The sequence below is a fragment of the Zingiber officinale genome, chromosome 7B, assembly GCF_018446385.1.
Source record: "Zingiber officinale cultivar Zhangliang chromosome 7B, Zo_v1.1, whole genome shotgun sequence".
Taxonomy (NCBI): Eukaryota; Viridiplantae; Streptophyta; class Magnoliopsida; order Zingiberales; family Zingiberaceae; genus Zingiber; species Zingiber officinale.
In genome coordinates, this window is record NC_055999.1 from 35,778,673 (window position 1) to 35,802,807 (window position 24,135).

The window sequence follows — 24,135 nt, forward strand, 5'->3', positions numbered from 1 at the left end:
AGCATACTGTATCTGAAACTAAGCATACATACTGAACTGGTCATGCATATACATCTAACTGGTCATGAACTCAAATCATGAAACTTAACTGAGATAATCAACTGAAACTGAAACTAAGATAGTGTTTCCATCACTGATTACATATTTGGAAAACTATATATAATAATAGATGAAAATACTAAACATGCTGCTAGGCCCTGGCAACTGTACTTACTGTGTGCGCATCCCATTGATCGAGGATATGAATCTAGGTTACTGAGTTTCCAACCTTGGGACTACACTTTATAGTCAAACGATCCAAGTACAATGAATAAAAGTAAAATAAATTTCATAATTTTCTTTTTTTATTTCAATATGTCTAATGGCTAGGTGAACCTAGAGCTAGGTTATCTGAACCTAGAGGCTACTGTGGGAGCCCACCCAATGGATATCTGATCCATTAGCTGTAATAACTGATAATAAACTGAGTAAAATGTTTCTAATACATTTTACATGCTGTTAGGACGCCTATTGGTGCATCCTTCTGAACTGAGCATTCTACCGAATGCTTGGTGTGAACTAAAAGCACACCCTAAAACTGAAAACTGTAAAACTACTGAACTAACGCCAAAACTAACAAGCGAGAGCAATTATACTGCAGGTGAGGGGTTTCTTACCTCAATCGCAAGATTTTCTTACGATTCTATTCGCTAGGTTTTCCGGAAAACTGATCCTCTCGACGAACCGCTTACGTCCTCGCGTTCCTCTCGCGGAGAAGAATCTTTTTCGTGTTGGAGTCGTCGCCGGAAGATGCACTTAGGACCCTAGGGGGAGAACCCTAGAGTTCTCTTGGTGTGGCGCCGAGAGAAGGAGGAAGAGAAGAGGGTGGCGTCGGCGTGAGGTTTGGAGGGGAGGAGATGTGCCGAACCAACTAAATCCAAATAAATCAAACCCACTTAAACCTCCTATTTATATCAAGTGGTAATTCCGGTCCAACTCTAATATAAATATAAACGTTTCTCCTTTCTCTCAGCACGGCCCTGCTGGGTTCAACTGGTTACTAACATTATCCCTTACACCATAGGTCTTGGGTTCGATTCCCGCCTAGGCTATTTTACGGTTCCAATTATTTTTGCTACTTCCGCTACTCGGAAAATTCCGGAAAAATATCTAAAAATTCCAGAAAAATCATAGAATAATTCTAAAATAAATTCAGGAATTTTTCAGGCTTTACATAGTCCGCTTCTCTCATTTGTCCCTCCCACTAATAGCTGAAGTCGCCTTCCCTTCTTTTCTTCCTTTCGTGCTTTTGCTTTCCGACCTTCTGTTTGTGACCTTAAATTTTCCTTGGATTCTCCCCTACCTAGGTATGCCCCTGGTGTCTCAACCTTTAGTGATGTAGATCTAGACGATCTCTGCTTCGTGTACGAAGTGTCCACAACTATGCACATTATCATACCCTCTGAGGTCCATCGACTTTTCCGACCACCTTAGGGCTATGTGACTTTTTTCAAAGAACAGGTTGTGGTCAATCTTTGCCTATCCACCCCTTCTTTTCCAATGTGAATCTCTATTTTCATATTTCGCTTTGTCAAATCACCTCCAACTTCATTCGGATCCTGTGTGGGTTCGTTCTCATCTGTGACTTGTGTGATATTCATTGAACTCCTCACCTATTTCACTACTTCTTCACTCCCTGGCGTCATAGTGAGGGTCTTTTCTGCTTCCAGGCTCGCACCCAGACCAACCATTTTGCACCCTTACCCCCTTCGGGAATAGAGTGAAAATATAAATACTTTTTCCTTCGCTTCCCCTCTGTTGTGGAGTGGCCTACTAAGTGACGCTTCTATGTCCCTTCGGCGCCTCCTCTAGGAGACTACCGCTCAGACCCTATTTTTGTGGAGTCATCGTCGCAACTAGAGGGCTAGTGCTTCAATCTGAGCATCTTGTTAATGGAAAATGTCCTGTATTTATTCAGGCTGAGTCTCGTTCCTTTAGAGCTATCACACTCTTTTGGTAAACATTATCTTCACCTTACCTATCTCTTGCCTTTCATGCTAATTTTCATTTTGTTGTAGTCGACACTCTCGCCAGATCATCTTTGACTAGGGCCCTCCCCCTAAGCACTTTGGAAATAAATCATTGAGGGCGCATAATCTTGGGTAGGCAGAACCTTTCACATTCTACTTTACTCGCTCTAGCGGTGGATGCTACTACTATCTCTCGTTCTGCTACCCCTCAGGCAACGCCTACTGTATACTCTACTCCAGATCCTGCGTGGTGGACTCATCCTGCTCCTCCCACTCGTCGCCCTTGGACTTAAGAAGAGGGGTCCGACTCAGACAATCTGCCACTTTTGCGTCGATCAAGGCGTAGACCTGTTGGATCTTGTCCGGTAGCCGGAGCACATGCCACAACCTCCTTGCCCAGGACAACGCCATCTTCCATTCCTGATCCACATCACCTGCGCGACCCTATTATTCCTCTAGAAGCTCAGTTAGGAGCCGATCGAGGGAAGGCCTTGGTTGTTAAAGAAGAGATAGATCTGAAGCTACAATCTACATCGGCCGCCCCGACAGGGCCTTCTTCTCCTAGACCTTCCTCTTCTACTCAACCTAGCCTCTCCACTTAATCTGGGCCTACTTTCTCTCAACCTGACCCTAGCGGTACTGCTCCCAGATCATCTCCGTCCTGGCGTTCCTGCTTTCGCGCTACTATGCCCTTTGAGTGGGGATTGCGTCGCAACCCCACCGCCCAGGCTAGCTCTATCCTACTGCGAGGACAACTAGCGGCTCATTGGGAGTAGACTATAAAACAAATGGATATCCTCTCACTGTCTGCCTAGGTGGATATGTTCTTAAAAGTCCCACCGTGATACGTCTTCACTTTCTCTTACTACTCCTCTCTTCCTATCCTGACTACCTGTTTACATGAATAGATATTTGCCAAGCCGATATGCTTGAGTCAGACGTTCTCGCATATACATCGGCTGAATAAGATCTTAAAGGATCATGTTGCAGACCTGGAGTCTCAACTTTCTTGTCCTTCTATGGTCGTGTTCCAGCTAAAGACAGAGGAGGAGGCCTTAAGAAAGGTAAATGCATCCCAGGAATAGATCCTAGGCCAAGCCCAACTAGAGACTGACCGACTCCAGGATGACATGAAGAGACTAGAAGCTCTCCACTAGTCATCTGAAACTATGTACCAAGAGGAGCTGACCCTCAAGGAGAAGGCATAGTCAAAGCTGTCCTAACAAATGGCAGCCTTAGAGGACTTCAGACTCATGCATAGGCAAGAGATGGACCGCCTGACCAAGGAACTTAACTCTAAGGATGTACTCCTCATAGACCATAGAAGGGATTTAGAATCTCAGGTTACAGAGCTGGACTCTTTGTGAGCAGAGCTGTCTCAAGCTCGATCAGCATTGTCTCAGTAAACTCAGGCCTTCGAAACCTACAAGGAGGGAGAGAGCGAGCACCAGTTGATTGATCGGGTAGAATACCTGCACTCTCTGGAGTTTGACTCTTAGGTAGGAGATCGCTTTATCCAATCACTAGTCTATGGACCAATAGGAGCAGTCCAACGACTCTAAGAGGAAGGGTACTTGTCATCTGACCCCCCTAAGGATTTCCTAGACCATCAGCGAATTATCAAAGAAATACCCTATGATGTTTTTTCCGAATTTAAATTATTGTTTGCCTTAACACATTGTAAGTATAAAAACTTGTCCGAGGTTTTTAGTTCCCGCTTTGTATTGGGGCTTTTTGGATCTGTGTGTATAAGGGTCTATAAATGTAAGTGTGGCAGAACTCGTTAGGTCATGAGCTCAAAGAGCTTGTTGTGAAAGACCTTTTAGATCTTCACCCGCCCTAGCTGAGGTAGACACAACTTTGCTTGAGGCTGGTAATAGGACTTAACTAAGTCCTTCGTTTGTGACTTGAAGACTTCCGAAGTGCCTCGTTGAAAGCTTAATCCAGGTCAGGCTCAACTGACCAGGGATTTTGCTCATATGCCTATAGTGCCCATCTCGAGGCCTTAGATTTTTCTATCAAACAACCATTGTTACAAGGAATAACACCCTCAGATACGATAGGGTTGAAGGTGATTAGCACTCCAAGGACAATCCAAGCTTCTACCTTGAGCGTCCTATAGAGATAGTAGGCACCAGATGCTAATTTCTTAATGACCTTATAAGGACCGTTCCACTGGGATGCTAACTTAGTTACCTCTCTGACCGGTTTGATCTTTTTCCATACTAAATCCCCTTATCCGAAGAAGAAGGGGATCACCTTCTTGTCATAGGTTAGCCGCATCCTTTGTCGGTATGCGGTTAATCGGGTAGCCATCCTTTCACGAGTTTCACTGATTAGATTCAACTCTAGAAGTCGTCGCTCAGTATTCTCAGGGTTATACAGTAATCATCGATTGGACGGAACTCCAACCTCGACTGACACGACTGCCTCATTGCCATAGATGAGATGGAAGGGAGTGAGTCCTGTACTCTCTCGTGGATTGGTGCGATATGCCCAAAGAATGCTGGGGAGCTCCTCGACCCAATCGCTGCCCACATGGTCTAGTTTTTCCTTCAACCCGTGTACTATCTCCCAGTTAGTGACCTATGTCTGCCCATTGCTCTACGGATAGGCCACAGAAGTGAAAGCCTGAGTGATGTCAAATCCTCAGCGCCATTCCTAAATCTTGCATCCTTAGAACTGCCGACCATTGTTTAAGACCAAATTGTGTGAGATTCCAAATCGACACAAGATCTTCTTCCATAGAAACTGGATGACAGCTCCCTCTATTATCCTGACCAGGGCTTCTGCCTCCACCCACTTGGAGAATTAATCCACCACCATAAGTAGAAAGTGCTTCTGCCCAGGAGAGATAGGGAAAGGTCTCATTATGTCCATACCCCATTGGTCGAAGGGGCACGAGACTGTTGAGGTTTTCAAAATCTCGGTTGGTAGATGGGTCAAGTTCTGATGTTTTTGGCAAGAGAGGCAGGTGATTACTAAATGCTAAGCATCTCTTTGAAGGGTGGGCCAAAAATACCCGGTCAAGAGTCTCTTGTGAACCAACATCCTTCCTCCTGCATGGTTATCGCAGCATCCTTGATGCACCTCTTGTAGGGTATATTCTACCTCATTCGGGCCTAAGCATTTAAGCAATGGTCGAGAGAATGCCCTCTTGTACAAATGGTCCCCTATCAATGCATACGCATGCACTCTTTTTCTGATCGATCTAGCTTCTTCCACCTCAGCAGGTAAGACACCTTATTGAAGATAAATGATTATTGGCGCTCTCCAGTCAATTGACTTATCCATATTGTTCTGTAGGTTAATTTGGGCTATCAGGAAGCTCTGAGCTATTGACCTATCCAATACCCAAGTGGTCAAAGAGTTGGCCATTTTGGCTAGGTCATCTGCCCTTTGGTTATCTAACCAGGGAATCTTGGTCACTATGACTTCCTTGAAGCCCTCCTTCATTTTCTCATATTCTTCTCTGTATAACTACAGCTTCTCATTGTTAACTTCAAAGTTCATAGCCACTTGCTAAGCTACCAATAGAGAATCTGAATAAATGATCACTTGGGTGACCCCGACGTGCTAAGCTGCCTACAATCCAACCAGTAAGGCTTCATACTCCGCCTCGTTATTAGTAGCTCTGAAGTTTAGCCAGACCGCTAGTTGCATAATATCTTCTTCAGGGGATATAAGGAGTATCTCCAGGCTACTTCCTTGTTGAGTGGATGATCAATCCACGTATACCTTCCATGTTTCTTCAGAGTCAAACTGATGGATCTCCATGATAAAATCTGCCAAAGCCTGTGCTTTAATTACTGTTCGGGGTTGATACTATATATCATACTCTCCAAGTTTCGTTGCCCACTTGATGAGATGACCGACTATCTCCATATTGGTAAGGGCCTTACCCATGGTGCTATTGGTTAAGACCATGATTGGGTGTGCTAAAAAATAAAGTCGAAGGCAACGAGCCATGAGAACTAATCTGTAAACTAACTTTTTGATCATCGTGCATCGAGATTCGACCTCTTTTAATAGGTGACTGAAGAAATACATGGGCTGTTGCGCGTCGTCCTGCTCTTTCACTAGAACTGCCCCCATGGCCTCAGGGATAGCTGACAAGTACACCCATAGCGGTTTTCCAGCATTAGGCTTAAACAGCAAGGGCAAGGTCTCTAGATGTTGTTTTAATTCCTCAAAAGCTTTGCTGTACTCGTCATCCCATTGAAAATTGGCAGCCCTTCTGAGTACTATGAAAAATGGAGCACTCAGTCTACAGATCGAGATATGAACCTGGACAACGTAGTTATTCTGCATACCAGCTTCTGTGCTTCCTTCATATTCCTGGGTGCCTGCATGTCCTGGAGGGCTTGAACCTTCTCCGGGTTGTCTTTGATTCCTCGTTCAGTAATGAGATACCCTAGGAAATTTTCCCCTCAAGCTCCAAATAGGCACTTCAATGGATTTAATTTCAACCCATAGTGTCGCAGCGTGCCATAAGTTTCTTCTATATCAGAAATCAAATTTATTGCCAAGGTGGATTTGACGAGGATACCATCTACATAAACCTCTATGTTCCACCCTATCTGCTCTTGAATGATCTTATCCATCATCCGTTGATAAGTAGCTCCTACGTTGCATAGACCGAACAACATAACTGTATAACAGAAAGTACCATCGGCTGTGATGAAGTTAACCTTCTCCTAATCCTCCTGGGCGAGAGGTATCTGGTAGTATCCTTGATAGACATTAAGCATACAAATCCTCTCGTAGCCCGAGGTTGAATCCACCATCTGGTCGATCCTTGGTAGCGGGTAGCAATCCTTAGGTCTAGCTCAGTTGAGTCTCTGAAGTCGATGTAAACTCTCCACTTATTATTAGGTTTGTATACTAGGACCACGTTAGAGAGCTAGGATGGGAACTGTACCTCTTTAACGTGTCTTGCTTTCAAGAGCTGGTCCATTTCAGTTCAGATGATCTTATTTTGTTTGGCTAAAAAGTTCTGCTACTTCTGCTTGACCAGTCGGGAATCAAGCAAGAGGTGTAGCTTGTGCTCAGCTACCTCGGGCTTGACTCCCGGTAGCTCCTCAAGGGACCAAGCAAAGATGTCCTTATTGCATGTTAGGCATTTAAGATCTATCTTGATCTCAATCGGCAGATTGCCTGATATGCAGGCGATGCTCTCCAGACGCTCTGAATAGAGATGGACCTCTTCCTAAGGGATGGGTTCCTCTGCCATAGGTAGAAGATCCTCTTAGATGATGTGGATTCCGCCATCCGAGGTTCTTTGAGCCTTGCGGGCCTCCATTTTCACCATGTCGATGTAACACCTAAGAGAGATCAGTTACTCGCCTCTGACTTCCCCGACCTGGTCTCCCACAGGGAATTTAATCTTCTAATAGAACGTGGAGACTGCAGCCCAGAACTCATGCAATGTTAGTCTTCCCAGGATGACGTTATAAGAGGATGGTGAATGCACCACAATGAAAGTGCTTCTCCATGTCCTCACTAAGGGCTCACTACCCAGAGATATGGCTAGCTTGATTTGGCTCATTGGTTTTACCTCATTGTCGGTGAACCCGTATAATAAAGTGGCTACGGGCTGGAGCTCACTGACGTCGATTTGCATGCCCTCGAACACATTCTTGAACAGCATGTTGACAGAGCTTCCGGTATCAACGAAAATCCTGGCCATGCGGTTGTTGGCTATGATGGCTTTGATTATTATGGCATCATCATGCGGGAGCTCCAATCCCTCCAAGTCTTACTGCCCGAAACTGATTATGGGCTCAACAGCTTGTTCCCAGCTGCATCCTACAGCATGTATCTCCAAGCGGCGTTTATGAGATTTCCGAGCCCTAGCGGAATTTCCATCTGTGGGACCTCTGGAGATTATGCCGATCTTTTGCATGGTCACATTTTCCCTGTTCTCCTCCTCCAAGGATTCCCTAGCTCCTTGCCCCGACCTGGCTGCTGGTTTCCCTGACCTATATTTTCAGGCAGGAATTTACCTGACTGACCTACTGTAGTAGGCTGGCTAGCCAGCAGCCTCTAAATCTTGGGCGCGATCTCAGGTGGAGGCAGGCCTAGTTCAGCTGCGCACCGAGAGTCACGGGTGAACTGGATACAATCCCCGGTGGCATGGATATAAGACCTATGGTAAGTGCAATAGCGGGGCCCCCACTACCCAAGTCTTGGGATTTGGACAGCTTCTACCGGCTAAGTCGTCCTAGAGTCTTGACCGGGCGGGAATCCTGGTCGGTTATCCTTAGAGCGGGGAAAAGACTGAGCTATAGATTAGGGCGGCCTTTTCTCCAGCTTGTTGGCAGGGGTGGGCGCCTTGTCTGCTTTCAGACGAGCTACCTGGGCTTCTTCTACGTTGATGAAGTTGGCTGCCCTCCCCAGCATCTCATCAAAGTTCCGTATTGGCTCTTGGATGAGAGCCCGGAAGAACCAGACCATGGGAGAAGGCGCTCATCAATATCTCTGAGGTAGCGGACGGGACGTCCTGGGCTACCTGATTGAAGCGTTTGATATAGCTTCTCAAGGGCTCATAAACCCTTACTTGAGGGCAAAGAGACAATGCTCTGTCTTCTGATACTTCCTGCTACTAGCGAAATAGCACAGGAAAATGGTTTTGAAGTCTTGGAAGCAGGTGATGGACCCGTTCGACAATTCATCGAACAATTTTTGCGCTGAGCCGATCAGAGTATTTAAGAATACTCGACATTTGATGGCGTCGCTGTATTGATGTAACAACGCAGCGTTTTGAAATTTTCGGAGGTGATCCTCCAGGTCCTTGCTACCATCATACTCTCTAATAGCTGGGGGCTTGTGCCCCTTCGGTAGCTTTTCCTCGAGTATTCTTAGAGAGAATGACACTTGCTCCTTAGGCACCTCCTTAGGCTCCTCTCGGAGGACTATGACTTTCCCCTTCTTTGAATCTCTAGGCGGGGAGCTCTCAGGTATGGAGGCCTATGGTTGCTATTTCTTATTATAATAGTCCGGGTCCTTGTTGTAATAGTCCGGGCAGGGCTCTTGATAGAAGGCTTGAGGGAAATCCTCAAGCTGTTTTCTTTTAGATCCTCTATTCGAGACATGGGTTGGGTCCTTGGAAACTGTGGGCATCTTGTGTAGGTGTTAAGTCTCGGTGGTCTATTTTTTAGAAGTCGTCCACCTCTTAGCCTCCTTGAATAGTTCATATTCTCCTGCTATCATGGTGACGTTGATCTTTCTGGTATCCTCTATCTTCACGCTCCAGAATAAGCAAAGGAAGTTCTCACAGACGTCGCCAAATTGATCCTGTCCGGAATCCGAGTCAGACGAAGGTCGGCTGAGATGTCACTAGCGTCGACGAAGAGGCGACTTGGACACCCCTGCATATGTGCCCAAGAAAATGGACCCCCACGTGGGACTGAAGGATGGCGGTGATGAAATCAGTGGTACTTAGGTTCTACGCACACTCTGACAAGCACACGGAACGTTAGAGACCCGAAACTAGGAAAAAAGTCCTCGGCATAGGCCCTCCGACGATCAAGTCAGGTACTTTTTGCCCAGAAGAACAGTGTACGAAGGAAAAAAACTGTAGAAGAGAAGTGCGAATGCGCCAGAGAGCGTACCTGCACAAGGGAGAGGACCTCCCTTTTTATATGACATTGCGTACCTCTGGAACCTGACCACTGTCAGAGAATGTCGGGTGTCAAGGCTTGTCAGGTGATGGAGGACACGTGGTGCCCTCTTATAGATTGAGAGAATGTTATATTCATAGATGAATGACAACAGACCACTGGAATATTTTCTGACATATGACAATTATTCCTTGACAGGCAGTTACGATTCCCTGACATTGTTGTCGCCTAGTGCCTTCTGTCCCGCTTGGGTTGAGTTACGTACGGGCAGTTCGGGCTGACCATTAGGGTGTGACGCCGGCCCGAGTCTTGATGAGGGAGATGAGCTACGACGAGGGTCTCATCTTTCACGCTTGGAGTACTGAAGGGTCGACTGGGAGTTGTCTTACGGCAAGTACCAAGCCTATCTATGCAGATCGGGTTGAGGAAACCAGATCAGTCGAGGAAGGTTAGATCTTACTTCAGGCTATGTCTTATGTTTCTGATCTGGGATCCTGATCTATAAGCACCCGACCGGGCATTCTACGGCTGATGATGCCAGGTGGTCTAACTCCTTCTTTCCCTAATTTTTAACTGTCACGTTCCCTTGACTTCTGACTGTCACGTCCCCTTGACTTCCGACTACCTAACCTTATCGGATCCTATCGTTATGCACTGTATAACAGTACCCTTAATTCTTTCTTAGTTCCAATTTTTCAACATACTCTAATATATTAACATCAGTTTAATTAGTATATATGGAGATTTTTTCCCCCCGTTGGAATTAAGAATATATTCAGAGGTCTGATAAAATAATTTCCCAACAGTTTAAACAACACTTCGTGTGAATTTATAAAATAGCATTTCGTATCCTGTCCAGCCTGCCATATCTTGCATCACCATTTCTCTTCATAAAATATCCTCCTCCATCCCTCAGAATCAAACTACTGCACGATAGTTTATACAATTAATAATGCAGCGAGGAATTAATTTATGCACCTTCGGCCACTCCGATCAAAGAGACCACCAACTTTGTGGTGCCGAGTCGTTTACTCCTTAAAAAAAACTACTTAATCTCTTATCAAGGATCTTAATTTAATCTAAATATCGTAAGTGAACTGTCAATATGTTTGACCATTAAAGGCGTCTGATTCTTCTTGCAATTTAGCTTTGAACTTGAGTTCCCTTGTAACACAATTTAAAATTGAGGAGGGCAAATTGTCAAAGATAACATAAATAAAATATCATATACATCCACGTGAAAGGAGTTGCAACGAGGCTATAATATAAAAAAGATCGTGAGGATCTAAACCGGTATTTTAATGATTATTTATGTTACTGTGAAATAATTTGGCTAAAATAATCTGATTATTTAATTATAGATCTCACACATAACTGTGAATCTTTTCGGAGATATATGATCGACTTTGAACACACAATCTTATGTTAAGATCTTATGATAATCAAATCCACGATGCAGTAATTATCTGGTTAATTTTCAGCAAAACAATTAGCCCATCTCTTTCTCTCTCTATATATAGCCTTCCTCAAGAGCCCTACAACAAGCAATCCCTCTCTCTCTCTCTCTCTCTCTCTCTCTCTCTCTCTCTCTTTCTCAGTATAATTGGTGTATAGGAACAAAATGCTTGGATTAGGCTGTGGAAGGAGTAATGAATCCTCAAGGAGGAGAGGGAAGAAGAATGGTTCGGAGAAGCGAAAACAGCCGCAAAGAGGACTTGGGGTGGCTCAGTTGGAGAAGATCATATTGCAGAATCAGATGAGGGGTGATCTCCACAAGGTTTTATCTTTTCTCTAGTTTCATCTAATGTTCTTGTTTGTCTTCATGCATCTCGATCTTATTTTTCTTTTCCCCCTTGATCGATTTAGCAGGATTCTGGCAGCAGACTACAAACAGGGTATCCTTCATCTCCCCCTTCTACCACTTCATCTTCTTCGATGTTTGATCCCTGTTCTAGTGTCATGGTATGTATATATCTAGCTAGCTTTACAAAGCTCAATTCTAACTTTCCATCTTTATAGGAGAGTTAATGGCGAATTAATTTTCTGTTAATTCAGATTGGGTTTGGAGAGAACGCAGAGATTGGCACAGCATATAATACATTTAATTCCAGTTCCTTTCTTAATCAAGGGGAGCTGCCAACGCTATCTCTCTTTGAACGGACCACACAGGTATTGCATGCCTACTTAACCTTAATCCATATGAACCTATAAATTTGGAGATAATTAATAACTTTTCTCTCTTCTGGTTTTGTGTAGATCGTGAGCAACAATCATGATAGGTCCTTTTGTACGAGGCACAACTCCCGTGATGTGCAAGAAATTGATTTGGAGCTTAGATTATGACTTTGGTGATTTCAGTGGTCAATGTTGGAATAATGAATGGTTTTGTAGATGTTTATAAGAAAAATGGTTCATTAAACATTGGGCAAATAATTAAAGAGATTAATCATTGAGCTCTTCTCAGCTATCTATGTACTAATTTTATAGTTGTTTTTCAAGTACAAAACATACCTCTATAACTCTACGCGCTATGTCTGATTGGTTGGTTGCTCTAGAAAAAAAGTATCCTGGTAATGAAGCTCCTGTCCATGTAGAATTTTAGGAAAGAGGCTATTATATAGAGTCTTATCTATTCTATAAGAGATTATTTTCGAAATTCAAATATGTGATCTCTATCTAGCTAGGTCACACAAGATCAACTTTTTGATTGGTTGCTCGAACAATAAAATTTAGTTAATTAGAAAGATCACATTTGTCCACGGGTGAATAAAACACATTTGCGATCACACTCTCATGCATCTAGATGCTCTACAACCTTTCCCTTTGGTTAGATTTAACTTTGACCTAGACCTCTTTGTTTAACTCTTCAATGATCCATTTGAGAAAGTAAATTTGATTGTTATGGTAATTTCACCATAATAGTTTTGTGCCATTGGTGGAAAACTATCCATGCATGGATAAAGGAAGAAGAACAACCCTAGCATGCCTGACCCATCTATCCAACTAAGATCCATGCACTAGTATTGTTCCCTCTTGAGAAAACCCCAAGCAAGGATGCGAAAGTGGGCATATTACAATTTATGGCATTTTGTTGAAGGGAGCATTAGTTGGATTAAACTTATATCAAACTACCATATTGCAACAGTATTAATTGACATCTTCAACCAATGCAAGGGATGTTCAAAGGCAATGATGCCTCTTTTAAAAAGCAAGGTTATAACAACCAAGGAACCTTATAAGGATGCGACAACAAAGACTAAAGTGAGATGTAAATCATTGGCATCAAGTACTCAAAGGTGAAAAACACCCTAAGGGGAAGGATGAACTAGCTGAATGAGAAGAGAATGATTGCAATGGTATAAACCAATGTGAGTTGAGAAGAAATATATGCCCTAAACTAACACTTTGAAATCCAAGACGAGCCCATCTCAATAACTTCAAAACATTGCAAAAGGACATATATTAGCAATTCTAATCTAGAATAGCACAAAAGTCGTATTTCCAACCAACTAAATATGGGATATCTTCCCGATCACTTTAAAAAAATAAAAGCATTTGTAACGGCCTATGCCATCATAGATATCAAGAAAGTCATCGTTGATGGGCTTTTTTGCTAGAAAAAAATTATTATCTTGATCTTGCCGTTAAAGATAGTTCCATTGTCGCTAAATTTGCAATAGTAGTCAAGGATCATAATTTGTGTCTAGAATTATTTTTTCAAAAATTTATTACAAATAATTCAATAATTGTGACAGCCTATTACCCTTAGAGATGAACTTTTGAAAAAAGAAAAAAGTTTGAATGTCATTCAATAGATTCGTTGTTATTAGTCCACCTTTGAGATATATATAATCATTATACTGACTATAATTTTAGAAAAACAAAATAAAGCAAGCATAACTTCCTTTTAAAATGATCTGTTAGATATAAGGTGAGTTTTGAGTTGATTTTAACTAAAACAAGCTGATTTCAGGTTGTTTCAAGATAAAAAAAAACAACTTGTTTGCTTTGAACTCCCCACACAATTGGATGATTTTGTAACAATTTAAAACTTATATTTCAGGTGTTTTAATTATTGGTAATGATCCAATGATAAGGTCGGACCCCGTCCCGTAGGAGGTCAACGTCACGTGGAAGGTCAAAGTTAAGGCGGTCAATGCCCCTAGGCTAGCGTTCGACCGGACAACCCCATCAGTCGATCAGACTAAGGAATGGCCAGTCCGACGTTATTACAGCTCGGTCTCGCACCGAACTTCCGACGCTCAAAGACTATCACCAAAGCAGGCGCCGACGAGCAAGTCATGTGCCGAGCGGCTCGGCCCAGACAGCGGAAGTAGCCGAGCAGCCTCCCCGCTCTGCCCAGACAGCAGAATTAGCCAAACGGTCGTCCGCTCGGCCCACTAGCAAACAAAAGCTGGCTGAGCGGTCCACCCACTCGGCCCACTAACAGACAAAGGCAGGATCGACTGGTATCCTCCTCGAGACCCGCGCCACAGATAGACAGCTTGGTTAGCGATATGATCAGGCAAAGAATCATACGACAGAAGCTTCCACTGTCTTGTCAGGATATGCTCAGACTATTGAGGTATGATGTCAGGTACACTTTTCTGACATGTCCTATCAGGGAAAGCTTTGAGATGCATGCACACCTCGAGGAGCGTGCATGCGCACCCCTGGGAGCCCTATATAAAGGACCCCAAGTTTCGACGAAGGTATGCTCATTCTACTGTAGCTACAGTTATGCTGCCACTTTCATTTCTTTGCTTGCTTGCTGCTTTCGTCGGAGATTTGACTTGAGCATAGGAGGACCATCGCTGGGGAACCACTACGTAGCTCGGCACTCACGCTTTTGTGCTTGTAGGCTAGTCTTATCGGAGGTCCACGCACGGTCAACAGGAAAGCCACATCCCCAGCATCCATCCCTCGACTCTCGGACATGATCAAATTTGGTGTCGTCTGTGGGAACGCACCTGCATCCGAGCCGAGAGGATGGAAGAAGCTGGACGACTTCACACGGTGACGCTCACTTAGGAGGAGCTTGACGCACTTGTACAATCGCGAGCGACAAAATTAGTCGAGCAGCTGCAGCAAAGAGCGCTAGCCGATCGGCTAGCTCAACAAGCAACATCGCCCTCAAGAGGCCGAGCGGCCCATGAAGACCGACCTGAGCAATTGTCCATCTGGAGGCAGAATAAAGGGCCGACCGACACTCACGGGGAGGCTCCACCCACGCTTATTCCATTCCACCGAGCCTTGTTTCAAACGCCCTCCGAGATTACTCAAGCCAATCAAGGAAGGGACTCTTCTTCAGATGAAGCACCCGTGTGAAACGCAAGGAAAGGCAAGGTGCCCGAGCTGATTCGTCGCCTGAGCAGATCAACCACCAGTTCTTCGAGGCAATCCTATAAGATCCTCTCCCAAGGCACTACGCTCCCTTAGCGATCAGAGAATATAACGGGTCGACCGACTCGGACGACCATCTTGGTAAGTTCGATAACGCTGCTACTCTTCATCAGTACACAGAGGGAGCCAAGTGCCGAGTCTTCCTCACCACGCTCTCCGGCTCGGCACAACGATAGTTCAGAAGGCTGCCGGACGGGTCCATCCAAAACTTCAAGGACTTCCGAACGACCTTCTACATCATTTCGCTAGCAGCAAGCGCTACTAGAAGACGAGCGTCAGCTTGTTCTCCATGAAGCAAAACCCCAGAGAGTCTCTCCAAGCGTACACCCAAGGGATCGTGGACGGAGATTTCTTCCGGTCTCTCATCCGAAAACCACCTCAGGACTACAACCACATGCTGAAGAAGGCCAACGAATACATAAATGTGGAAGAGGCCCGGGCGGCAAGGAGGAAGGAAACGCCGTCCGAACCATCGGCGCCGAGTGAATGGAGGCCGCCGATCAGCCATCAGCCACCGCGAGGACCCCGAGCCGAAGGGACACGACTACACCAAGAAGCAAGGCCTCATGCAGTTTAGCACGTGGCCTCCGGGCATCCAAAACCAAAAGGGTGTTAGTTAGAGCCCTAGAGCCAATCATTTTTGATGATTGTATGGACTCATGTATATCATATTCTTGTATATTAATAAAGGCATTTGTTTGGTTATTATACTTATTTGTATTAGTGCCAAATAGACTAAGTATAATAGCGTCCTTGAGTAGAAGGTTCATACCTATATCAATTGATTAGTTGAATCGATAGTGAGATGATATAGGGAGCACTACTCTAAATCATTCCTAGTCGAGTATTAACATTCAGGGACAATGTTAATGCAATAAGACTAGCATGTAGGTCAGTTCGATGACTTGATCTCACAAGTCATGGATATAGAGATATCAAGCTGACACATGGGTATACATTGGAGAATGTATACTGAATGACCCGCCATGAGAAAGTATCATGGATCGTTATATGAGTGCCATATACTTTCTCATGTGGCTATTAGTATGACTATTAGTCCTTGTACCTGAAGTCACCATGGATCCCTACATAAGGAGTTATGTACTTTGGTTTTGTCAAACGTCACCCGTAACTGGGTGGACTATAAAGGTGATTACTAGGTATGTAATGAATTATGCAGAGGGATGTGAGTGATGTAGATGGGATCTATCCCTCCCATATGACGGGAGCGACATCGCTATTCTTGATAGAGTGAGACCACTAAGTGCATGACCATGCCCAAATGAGTCAACATTAGATGTTGAGCTCATTTGATCGAGTGAGTCTACTTGGAGTTCAAGATTTAGATTGATTAGAGGATGACACGGTCTATGCCTCACATTGATCAATCTAGATGTCTAGGATAGAAGGACAATGTCATATATTTGTGAGGAGTCACAATTGGTAGTCACAAGGTGATGTCGGATCTCGACATTCTTGTAACTTGGGTAGTAATGATGTGTTGCTAGATACCGCTCATTACTTATGCTCCTAAATGGGTTTAGGGCATTGTCAACGTTACAAGAACCTATAGGGTCACACACTAAGGACAATTAGATGGAGATTTGGTTCATATGATGAACCAAGAGGATTAGATTCATTTGATGAATCATATTGGATTAAGAGTAATCCAAATTGGGCTAATTGAGTTGGACTCAAGTTGATTCATGTATTCAATGAGTCTAATTTAGATTATGACTCATTAAATCAACTTAATTTAATGGATTAGATTCATTATATTAAGTTGGCTTGAATTATATGATTGGATTAGATCAACCATGAGAAGATTTGATCAAGTTTGACTTGATTTGAGAGGAAGAGAAAAAGTCATGTTTGACTTGACTTTTTGCCACATCACTAGTGAGTTGGCAAGATGTGGACCAATAGGATTGCTCCACATCATCAATGTGTGCCACCTCATGGAGGTTACAAGCCTCCATAGCATTTAATGTGGCCGGCCCACATTAAATGAGGAGGTTACACTTGTTGCCATGTCATTTTGTGAGGTGGCAAGATGTGGACCAATAGTGTTGATCCACATTATCCTAGAGTGCCACCTCATGGGGGTTACAACTCTTAATGGTCTCCACATTAATTGGAATTAATGTGGGGAGTTACACCTCCAAGATGTGGCCGGCCACTCTAGTGGGGAATGAAAATATTCATTTTTCATTCAAGTGTGATTAAGTCATCTTCTTCCTCTAGAGCTCTCTCTTCTCCCTCTCCTCCTCTCTTGGCCGAACAAGACAAGGTGCTAGCACACCTTTGTTTGGTCTTCTCCATCAAGGATTGTTCGTGTGGATACTTCTAGAGGACCGTACACTTGACGGTCTAGAGATCCGGCACCTTGGACGAGCGGAAACGCGAAGGGCTTCGCTACAAGGGTAATGATCTTAACTTTAGTGTAGATCTAAAGTTTTTACAAACTCGTACAAGAAAAAGGTTTTTCGAAAAGTTTTGTTTACGAATCTTTGCACGAGATCCATGGCTTTGGGTGACTCGGGGTTTCCGCGACGCGAAAAAGCGGTTTTCGCGGCCCGACGAACCCAATAGTGGTATCAGAGCCACGTGCAAAGACTTGTACGAGTTCGTTTGTATTTTTATGAAAAATATACCTTCTGTGATTTTCTGTAAAAATTGAGTTTTTAGAGTTTTTATGAGTAATTTTTCCGTAGAAGTGAAGCACAAGTGTCTCGGCACTTGTAGGAAGCTACCGGAAAGTTTTCTTTTAAACGACTTCGTTTTGCCCCAAATCCGTTTGGGACAGCGGGGTCGGGTGCCATTAGATCGCAAAGGAGCAACTCACGATGGTTAGATCGTGGGTAGGGGCATTGCCCCTAACCCCGCAAGGGAATTTGCTCCGCGATTGCACCCGAAATCGCTAAAAACGAACCCGCCGGGAAGATTTTTCCGAAACGGCAATGTCTCGACCCAAATCGTTTTGGGACAGCGGGTTTAGGCGCTGTTGGATCGCAAAGGAACCCTCGCGATGGTTAGATCGCGGGTATGGGCGCTGCCCCTGGGCCCCGCAAGGGGATCCGTTCTGCGATTGCGCCCGAAACCGCTAAACGGGACCGCCGGGAAATTTTACTTAAAAAAATTGTAAAAATTATTTTTAAAATTACAGAAAAATTATAAAAATATATAATTTTGAATTATATATTAATTTGTTATAGTCATGGCCCAAAATACCCAATAAGATTGGATTTGTGTTGTAATTCATAATACGGCCTGTGTGCCGTCATATGATTGTGTGTGCTGTATTTTTATCTTATTCTGGTTGTAAATTAGATTTAGACTCGAATGTAACTCGAGTTTCAAATTGTAATGTACAAATTGGAGCGGTGGAGGGTCCACACGAGACGGAGTTCCGAGGCGGGCACGAGCAACACAAGGTGGTCAAAGGGAGGAGCTTGGAGAAGCTGTTGACCCTAGGTTGACCATTCGATCTTCTCATTGGCTTGAGAAGATCGTAGTAGGGTCATGACTAAATCACAAATAGATTAATTAGTTAATTGCTTATGTATATGATGCATGTTTAATAAGTAATTAATTAATTAGTGCCTTACGATTAGATTAGATCTAAGTCGTGCACATGATGCACCCTTGCGATTAGATTAGATCTAAGTCGTGCACAAGATGCATCCTTTTTCGATTAGATTAGATCTCGATCGAACCAACTCTAAATGCCTAACCATGCCGTGATACCTATCACTACCTCGATCACATGTATTGTTGAATCTGCCAAAGAAGAGCAATATATATTATCTTGGTAGGGTACGGAGGGACAATCTTGGTCCCGCCTATCAATGCATGGGTGAATACGAACTCAATTAGATTGAGTATTCCTAGTTACTCGGTTGGATCGAGTTAACTATAGGCATTATTCCAACGGTTGGAAAAGATAGGTCAAAATCACATCTATATTAACTCTCGGGCGTATTAGCCAAAGCTAACTCGAGTTTTAATATAAATACGGATATTGATTTTATAAACAAGAGTTGCATAGAGATGTAATTGGTAATCGTTACCTACCGATCATACTAAGCCTTGGGCGTATTAGCCAAAGCTAACTCAATGGTTAGTATGATGTGGATCTTGTCCCACAAGAATTATAGAATTCAGTGGGAGCATCATTTAATTAAAGGCATAATTAGATGATTTAAAAGAATATGATATTTATTTCTGCAAATTTTCTGTTGTAGATAACCATGACGTCGAACACGAACTTTTTCTCTCTGCGTTCTGTCCTTAAGAAGGACAAGCTCAACGGAGCAAATTTCCTGGACTGGTACAGGAACTTGAGAATAATTCTCACCCAAGAATGTAAACTGTACGTTCTGGAGCAGCCCATTCCGGAGGTTCCTCCTGCCACTGCCACGCGAGCAGACCGAGATGCTTACAAGAAGCATCAAGATGATGCATTCGATGTGTCCTGTCTAATGCTCACAACCATGAACTCTGAGCTTCAGAAGCAACATGAGTTGATGGGTGCTTACGATATGGTTGCACATCTTCGTCAACTATATCAAGGACAAGCAGGGCACTGGAAGAGGAACTTTACAGGATACTTGGAAGATCTTAACAAGGAGAGAAATAAGATTTCTACTTCAGGTATAAATGTTATAGAAGTCAACCTCTCTATTTCTTCGTCGTGGGTATTAGATACCGGATGTGCTTCGCACATTTGTACTAATGTACAAGCACTAAGAAATAGCAGAGCATTGACAAAGGGCGAGATAGACCTACGAGTAGGCAATGGAGCACGGGTTGCTGCTATTGCTGTAGGGACTTATTTTCTATCTCTGCCCTCTGGGCTTATACTAGAGTTAGACGATTGTTGTTATGTGCCTGCCTTGACTAAGAACATTATATCAGTTTCTTGTTTGGACAAGAAAGGATTCTCGTTTATAATAAAGAACAAATGTTGTTCTGTCTATTTAAACGATATGTTCTATTGTAGTCCACCTCTGATGAACGGACTCTATATTCTAGACCTTGAGAGCTCTATCTATAACGTTAGTACCAAGAGGTTCAAATCGAACGATATGAACCACACCTATCTCTGGCATTGTCGCTTAGGTCATATAAATGACAAGCGCTTATCCCAGCTCCATAAGGATGGTTTGCTGGACTCATTTGATTTTGAATCATATGAGATATGCGAGTCATGCCTACGAGGCAAGATGACCAAGACTCCCTTTAGTGGGCACAGCGAGAGAGCGACTGATTTGTTAAGACTCATACATAGTGATGTATGTGGCCCTTTCAATGTCGCTGCTAGAGGCGGTTATAGGTACTTCATCACATTTACTGATGACTTCAGTAGATACGGTTATGTGTACTTGATGACACATAAGTCCGAATCCTTTGAAAAGTTCAAAGAATTCAAGAATGAAGTACAGAACCAGCTTGGCAAGAGTATTAAGATACTTCGATCCGATCGAGGTGGTGAATACTTAAGCCATGAGTTTCGTGACTACTTAGCTGAGTATGGGATTTTATCTCAACTCACTCCTCCTGGAACACCACTATGGAATGGTGTATTCGAAAGGAGGAATCGTACCCTATTAGATATGGTACGATCTATGATGAGTCACACAGATCTTCCGACATATCTATGGGGATATGCTCTAGACACGGCAGCTTTCATACTCAACCGAGTTCCATCAAAGGCCGTGATAAAGACACCATATAGGATATGGACTGGGAGAGATGCCCAGGTGTCTTTCATGAGGATTTGGGGTTGTGAGGCTTACGTAATACGTCAAGTCTCAGACAAATTAGGACCCAAATCTTACAAGTGCTATTTCATTGGATATCCCAAGGAAACTAAGGGATATTACTTCTACATTCCCAGTCAGCACAAGGTAGTTGTGGCAAAGACTGGGGTCTTTCTAGAAAGGGACTTTGTTTCTAGAAAGACTAGTGGGAGCGCGTTCGATCTTGAAGAGGTTCAAGATGCGAACAGTAGCACTGATGCCTCGATGGAAATTGAACTGGAACCACAAAGTGTTGTGGATGATGTTTCACAAAGAGTTGAGGAACAACAACCAGTTCAAGTAGACATACCTCTTCGCAGGTCTGATAGGGTACGTCGTCAGCCTGAGAGATATTCATTTCTCTTGTCTGACCATGATGACATTGTGCTCATAGAGGATGAGCCTACCACCTATCAAGAAGCTGTGATGAGACCAGATTCTGAGAAATGGCTAGAAGCCATGAGATCCGAGATAGAATCCATGTACACCAACCAAGTATGGACTTTGGTTGATCCACCTGAAGGGGTAAAACCCATTGGGTGCAAGTGGGTCTTTAAGAGAAAGACTGACATGGATGGACTTATCTATAAGGGTCGCTTGGTAGCTAAAGGTTTCAAGCAGATTCATGGTATTGACTATGATGAAACCTTTTCTCCAGTAGCGATGTTTAAGTCCATTCGAATCATGCTTGCTATTGCAGCCTACCATGACTATGAGATATGGCTGATGGATGTCAAAACCGCGTTTCTGAATGGAAACCTACTCGAGGATGTGTACATGACACAACCTGAGGGTTTTGTAGATCCACAGCATACTAGCAGAGTATGCAAGCTGCATAGGTCCATTTATGGACTAAAGCAAGCTTCTCGGAGCTGGAATCTTCGATTTGATGATGCAATCAAACAGTTTGGTTTCATCAAGAACGAAGATGAGCCTTGTGTCTACAAGAAGGTTGTAGGGGATATAGTTGTCTTCCTCATATTGTATGTGGATGACATACTACTCATTGGGAAGGACATCCCTATGCTTCAGTCTGTCAAGACCTGGCTAGGGAGTTGCTTCTCAATGAAGGACTTAGGTGAGGCATCCCGCATTCTAGGGATACAGATCTATAGAGATATATCTAAGAGATTGCTTGGCCTAAGTCAGAGTACATATATTGACAAGGTACTCCTTCGGTTTGCCATGCAGAACTCCAAGAAGGGATTTCTGCCGATGTCACATGGCGTGAGTCTTTCGAAGACTCAAGGTCCCTCTTCTAGAGAGGAGAGAGACCGCATGGATCAGATCCCTTATGCCTCAGCCATAGGATCGATCATGTACGCCATGCTATGTACTCGACCTGATGTCTCGTATGCTTTGAGCATGACGAGCAGATACCAGTCAGATCCAGGTGAAAGTCACTGGATAGCGGTCAAGAATATTCTTAAGTAGTTAAGAAGGACTAAAGAATATTTCTTGATATATGGAGGAAATGATGAGCTAACTGTAAAGGGTTACAGTGATGCTAGCTTCCAGACCGATTAGGATGATTACCGATCGCAGTCAGGGTTCGTGTTTTGCTTAAATGGTGGTGCTGTGAGCTGGAAGAGTTCAAGGAGGACACGATGATGATTCTACAACAGAGGCCGAGTATATTGCTGCATCGAGGCAGTAAAGGAGGCGGTTTGGATCCGCAAGTTCATCACTTGGGGTGGTTCTTAGCATCGGACCAGTTGAGCTCTATTGTGACAACAATGGAGCTATATATGCAAAGGAACCTCGCTCACACCAATGGACCAATACTACGGCGCTTCCATCTCATTCGAGAGATTATCGATAGAGGAGATGTGAAGATTTGCAGAGTACCTACAGAGGCTAACATCGCAGATCCCTTGACCAAGGCTTTGGCACAGAGGAAACATGATGGTCACACGAGGTCTTTAGGCCTTAGAGCCTATACTGATTGGCACTAGTGCTAGTGGGAGATTGTTAGTTAGAGCCCTAGAGCCAATCATTTTTGATGATTGTATGGACTCATGTATATCATATTCTTGTATATTAATAAAGGTATTTGTTTGGTTATTATACTTATTTGTATTAGTGCCAAATAGACTAAGTATAATAGCGTCCTTGAGTAGAAGGTTCATACCTATATCAATCGATTAGTTGAATCGATAGTGAGATGATATAGGGAGCACTACTCTAAATCATTCCTAGTCGAGTATTAACATTCAGGGACAATGTTAATGCAATAAGACTAGCATTTAGGTCAGTTCGATGACTTGATCTCACAAGTCATGGATATAGAGATATCAAGCTGACACATGGGTATACATTGGAGAATGTATACTGAATGACCCGCCATGAGAAAGTATCATGGATCGTTATATGAGTGTCATATACTTTCTCATGTGGCTATTAGTATGACTATTAGTCCTTGGACCTGAAGTCACCATGGATCCCTACATAAGGAGTTATGTACTTTGGTTTCGTCAAACGTCACCCGTAACTGGGTGGACTATAAAGGCGATTACTGGGTATGTAACGAATTATGCAGAGGGATGTGAGTGATGTAGATGTGATCTATCCCTCCCATATGACGGGAGCGACATCGCTATTCTTGATAGAGTGAGACCACTAAGTGCATGGCCATGCCCAAATGAGTCAACATTAGATGTTGAGCTCATTTGATCGAGTGAGTCTACTTGGAGTTCAAGATTTAGATTGATTAGAGGATGACACGGTCTATGCCTCACATTGATCAATCTAGATGCCTAGGATAGAAGGACAATGTCATATATTTGTGAGGAGTCACAATTGGTAGTCACAAGGTGATGTCGGATCTCGACATTCTTGTAACTTGGGTAGTAATGATGTGTTGCTAGATACGGCTCATTACTTATGCTCCTAAATGGGTTTAGGGCATTGCCAACGTTACAAGAACCTATAGGGTCACACACTAAGGACAATTAGATGGAGATTTGGTTCATATGATGAACCAAGAGGATTAGATTCATTTGATGAATCATATTGGATTAAGAGTAATCCAAATTGGGCTAATTGAGTTGGACTCAAGTTGATTCATGTATTCAATGAGTCTAATTTAGATTATGACTCATTAAATCAACTTAATTTAATGAATTAGATTCATTATATTAAGTTGGCTTGAATTATATGGTTGGATTAGATCAACCATGAGAAGATTTGATCAAGTTTGACTTGATTTGAGAGGAAGAGAAAAGTCATGTTTGACTTGACTTTTTGCCACATCACTAGTGAGTTGGCAAGATGTGGACCAATAGGATTGCTCCACATCAT

General features: G+C 43.4%; 1 protein-coding gene across 2 annotated transcripts; it reads left to right on the top strand.

The window, feature by feature from the left end:
• Window positions 1-11,102: 11,102 nt before the first annotated feature.
• LOC122003682 (protein SPEAR1-like) lies at window positions 11,103-12,057 on the top strand. Of its 2 annotated transcripts, none has more exons than XM_042558758.1 (4): window positions 11,103-11,408; window positions 11,498-11,593; window positions 11,687-11,800; window positions 11,888-12,057. In XM_042558758.1, exons 1-4 carry the CDS (start codon window positions 11,253-11,255, stop codon window positions 11,972-11,974), a joined length of 453 nt encoding a protein of 150 aa, XP_042414692.1. In that variant the 5' UTR covers window positions 11,103-11,252; the 3' UTR covers window positions 11,975-12,057. The 2 variants fall into 2 exon arrangements, with proteins under 2 accessions (XP_042414692.1, XP_042414693.1); XM_042558759.1 differs by having other exon boundaries at window positions 11,170-11,408; window positions 11,501-11,593.
• The last annotated feature ends 12,078 nt before the right edge of the window (window positions 12,058-24,135 follow it).

Bases quoted from the DNA above. Each gene is read 5' to 3' on its own strand.
- LOC122003682 (XM_042558758.1), top strand. From the start codon at position 11,253: ATGCTTGGATTAGGCTGTGGAAGGAGTAATGAATCCTCAAGGAGGAGA. The intron at 11,409-11,497 runs GTTTTATCTTTT...TGATCGATTTAG, and splicing joins TGAGGGGTGATCTCCACAAG to CAGGATTCTGGCAGCAGACT. The intron at 11,594-11,686 runs GTATGTATATAT...CTGTTAATTCAG, and splicing joins ATCCCTGTTCTAGTGTCATG to ATTGGGTTTGGAGAGAACGC.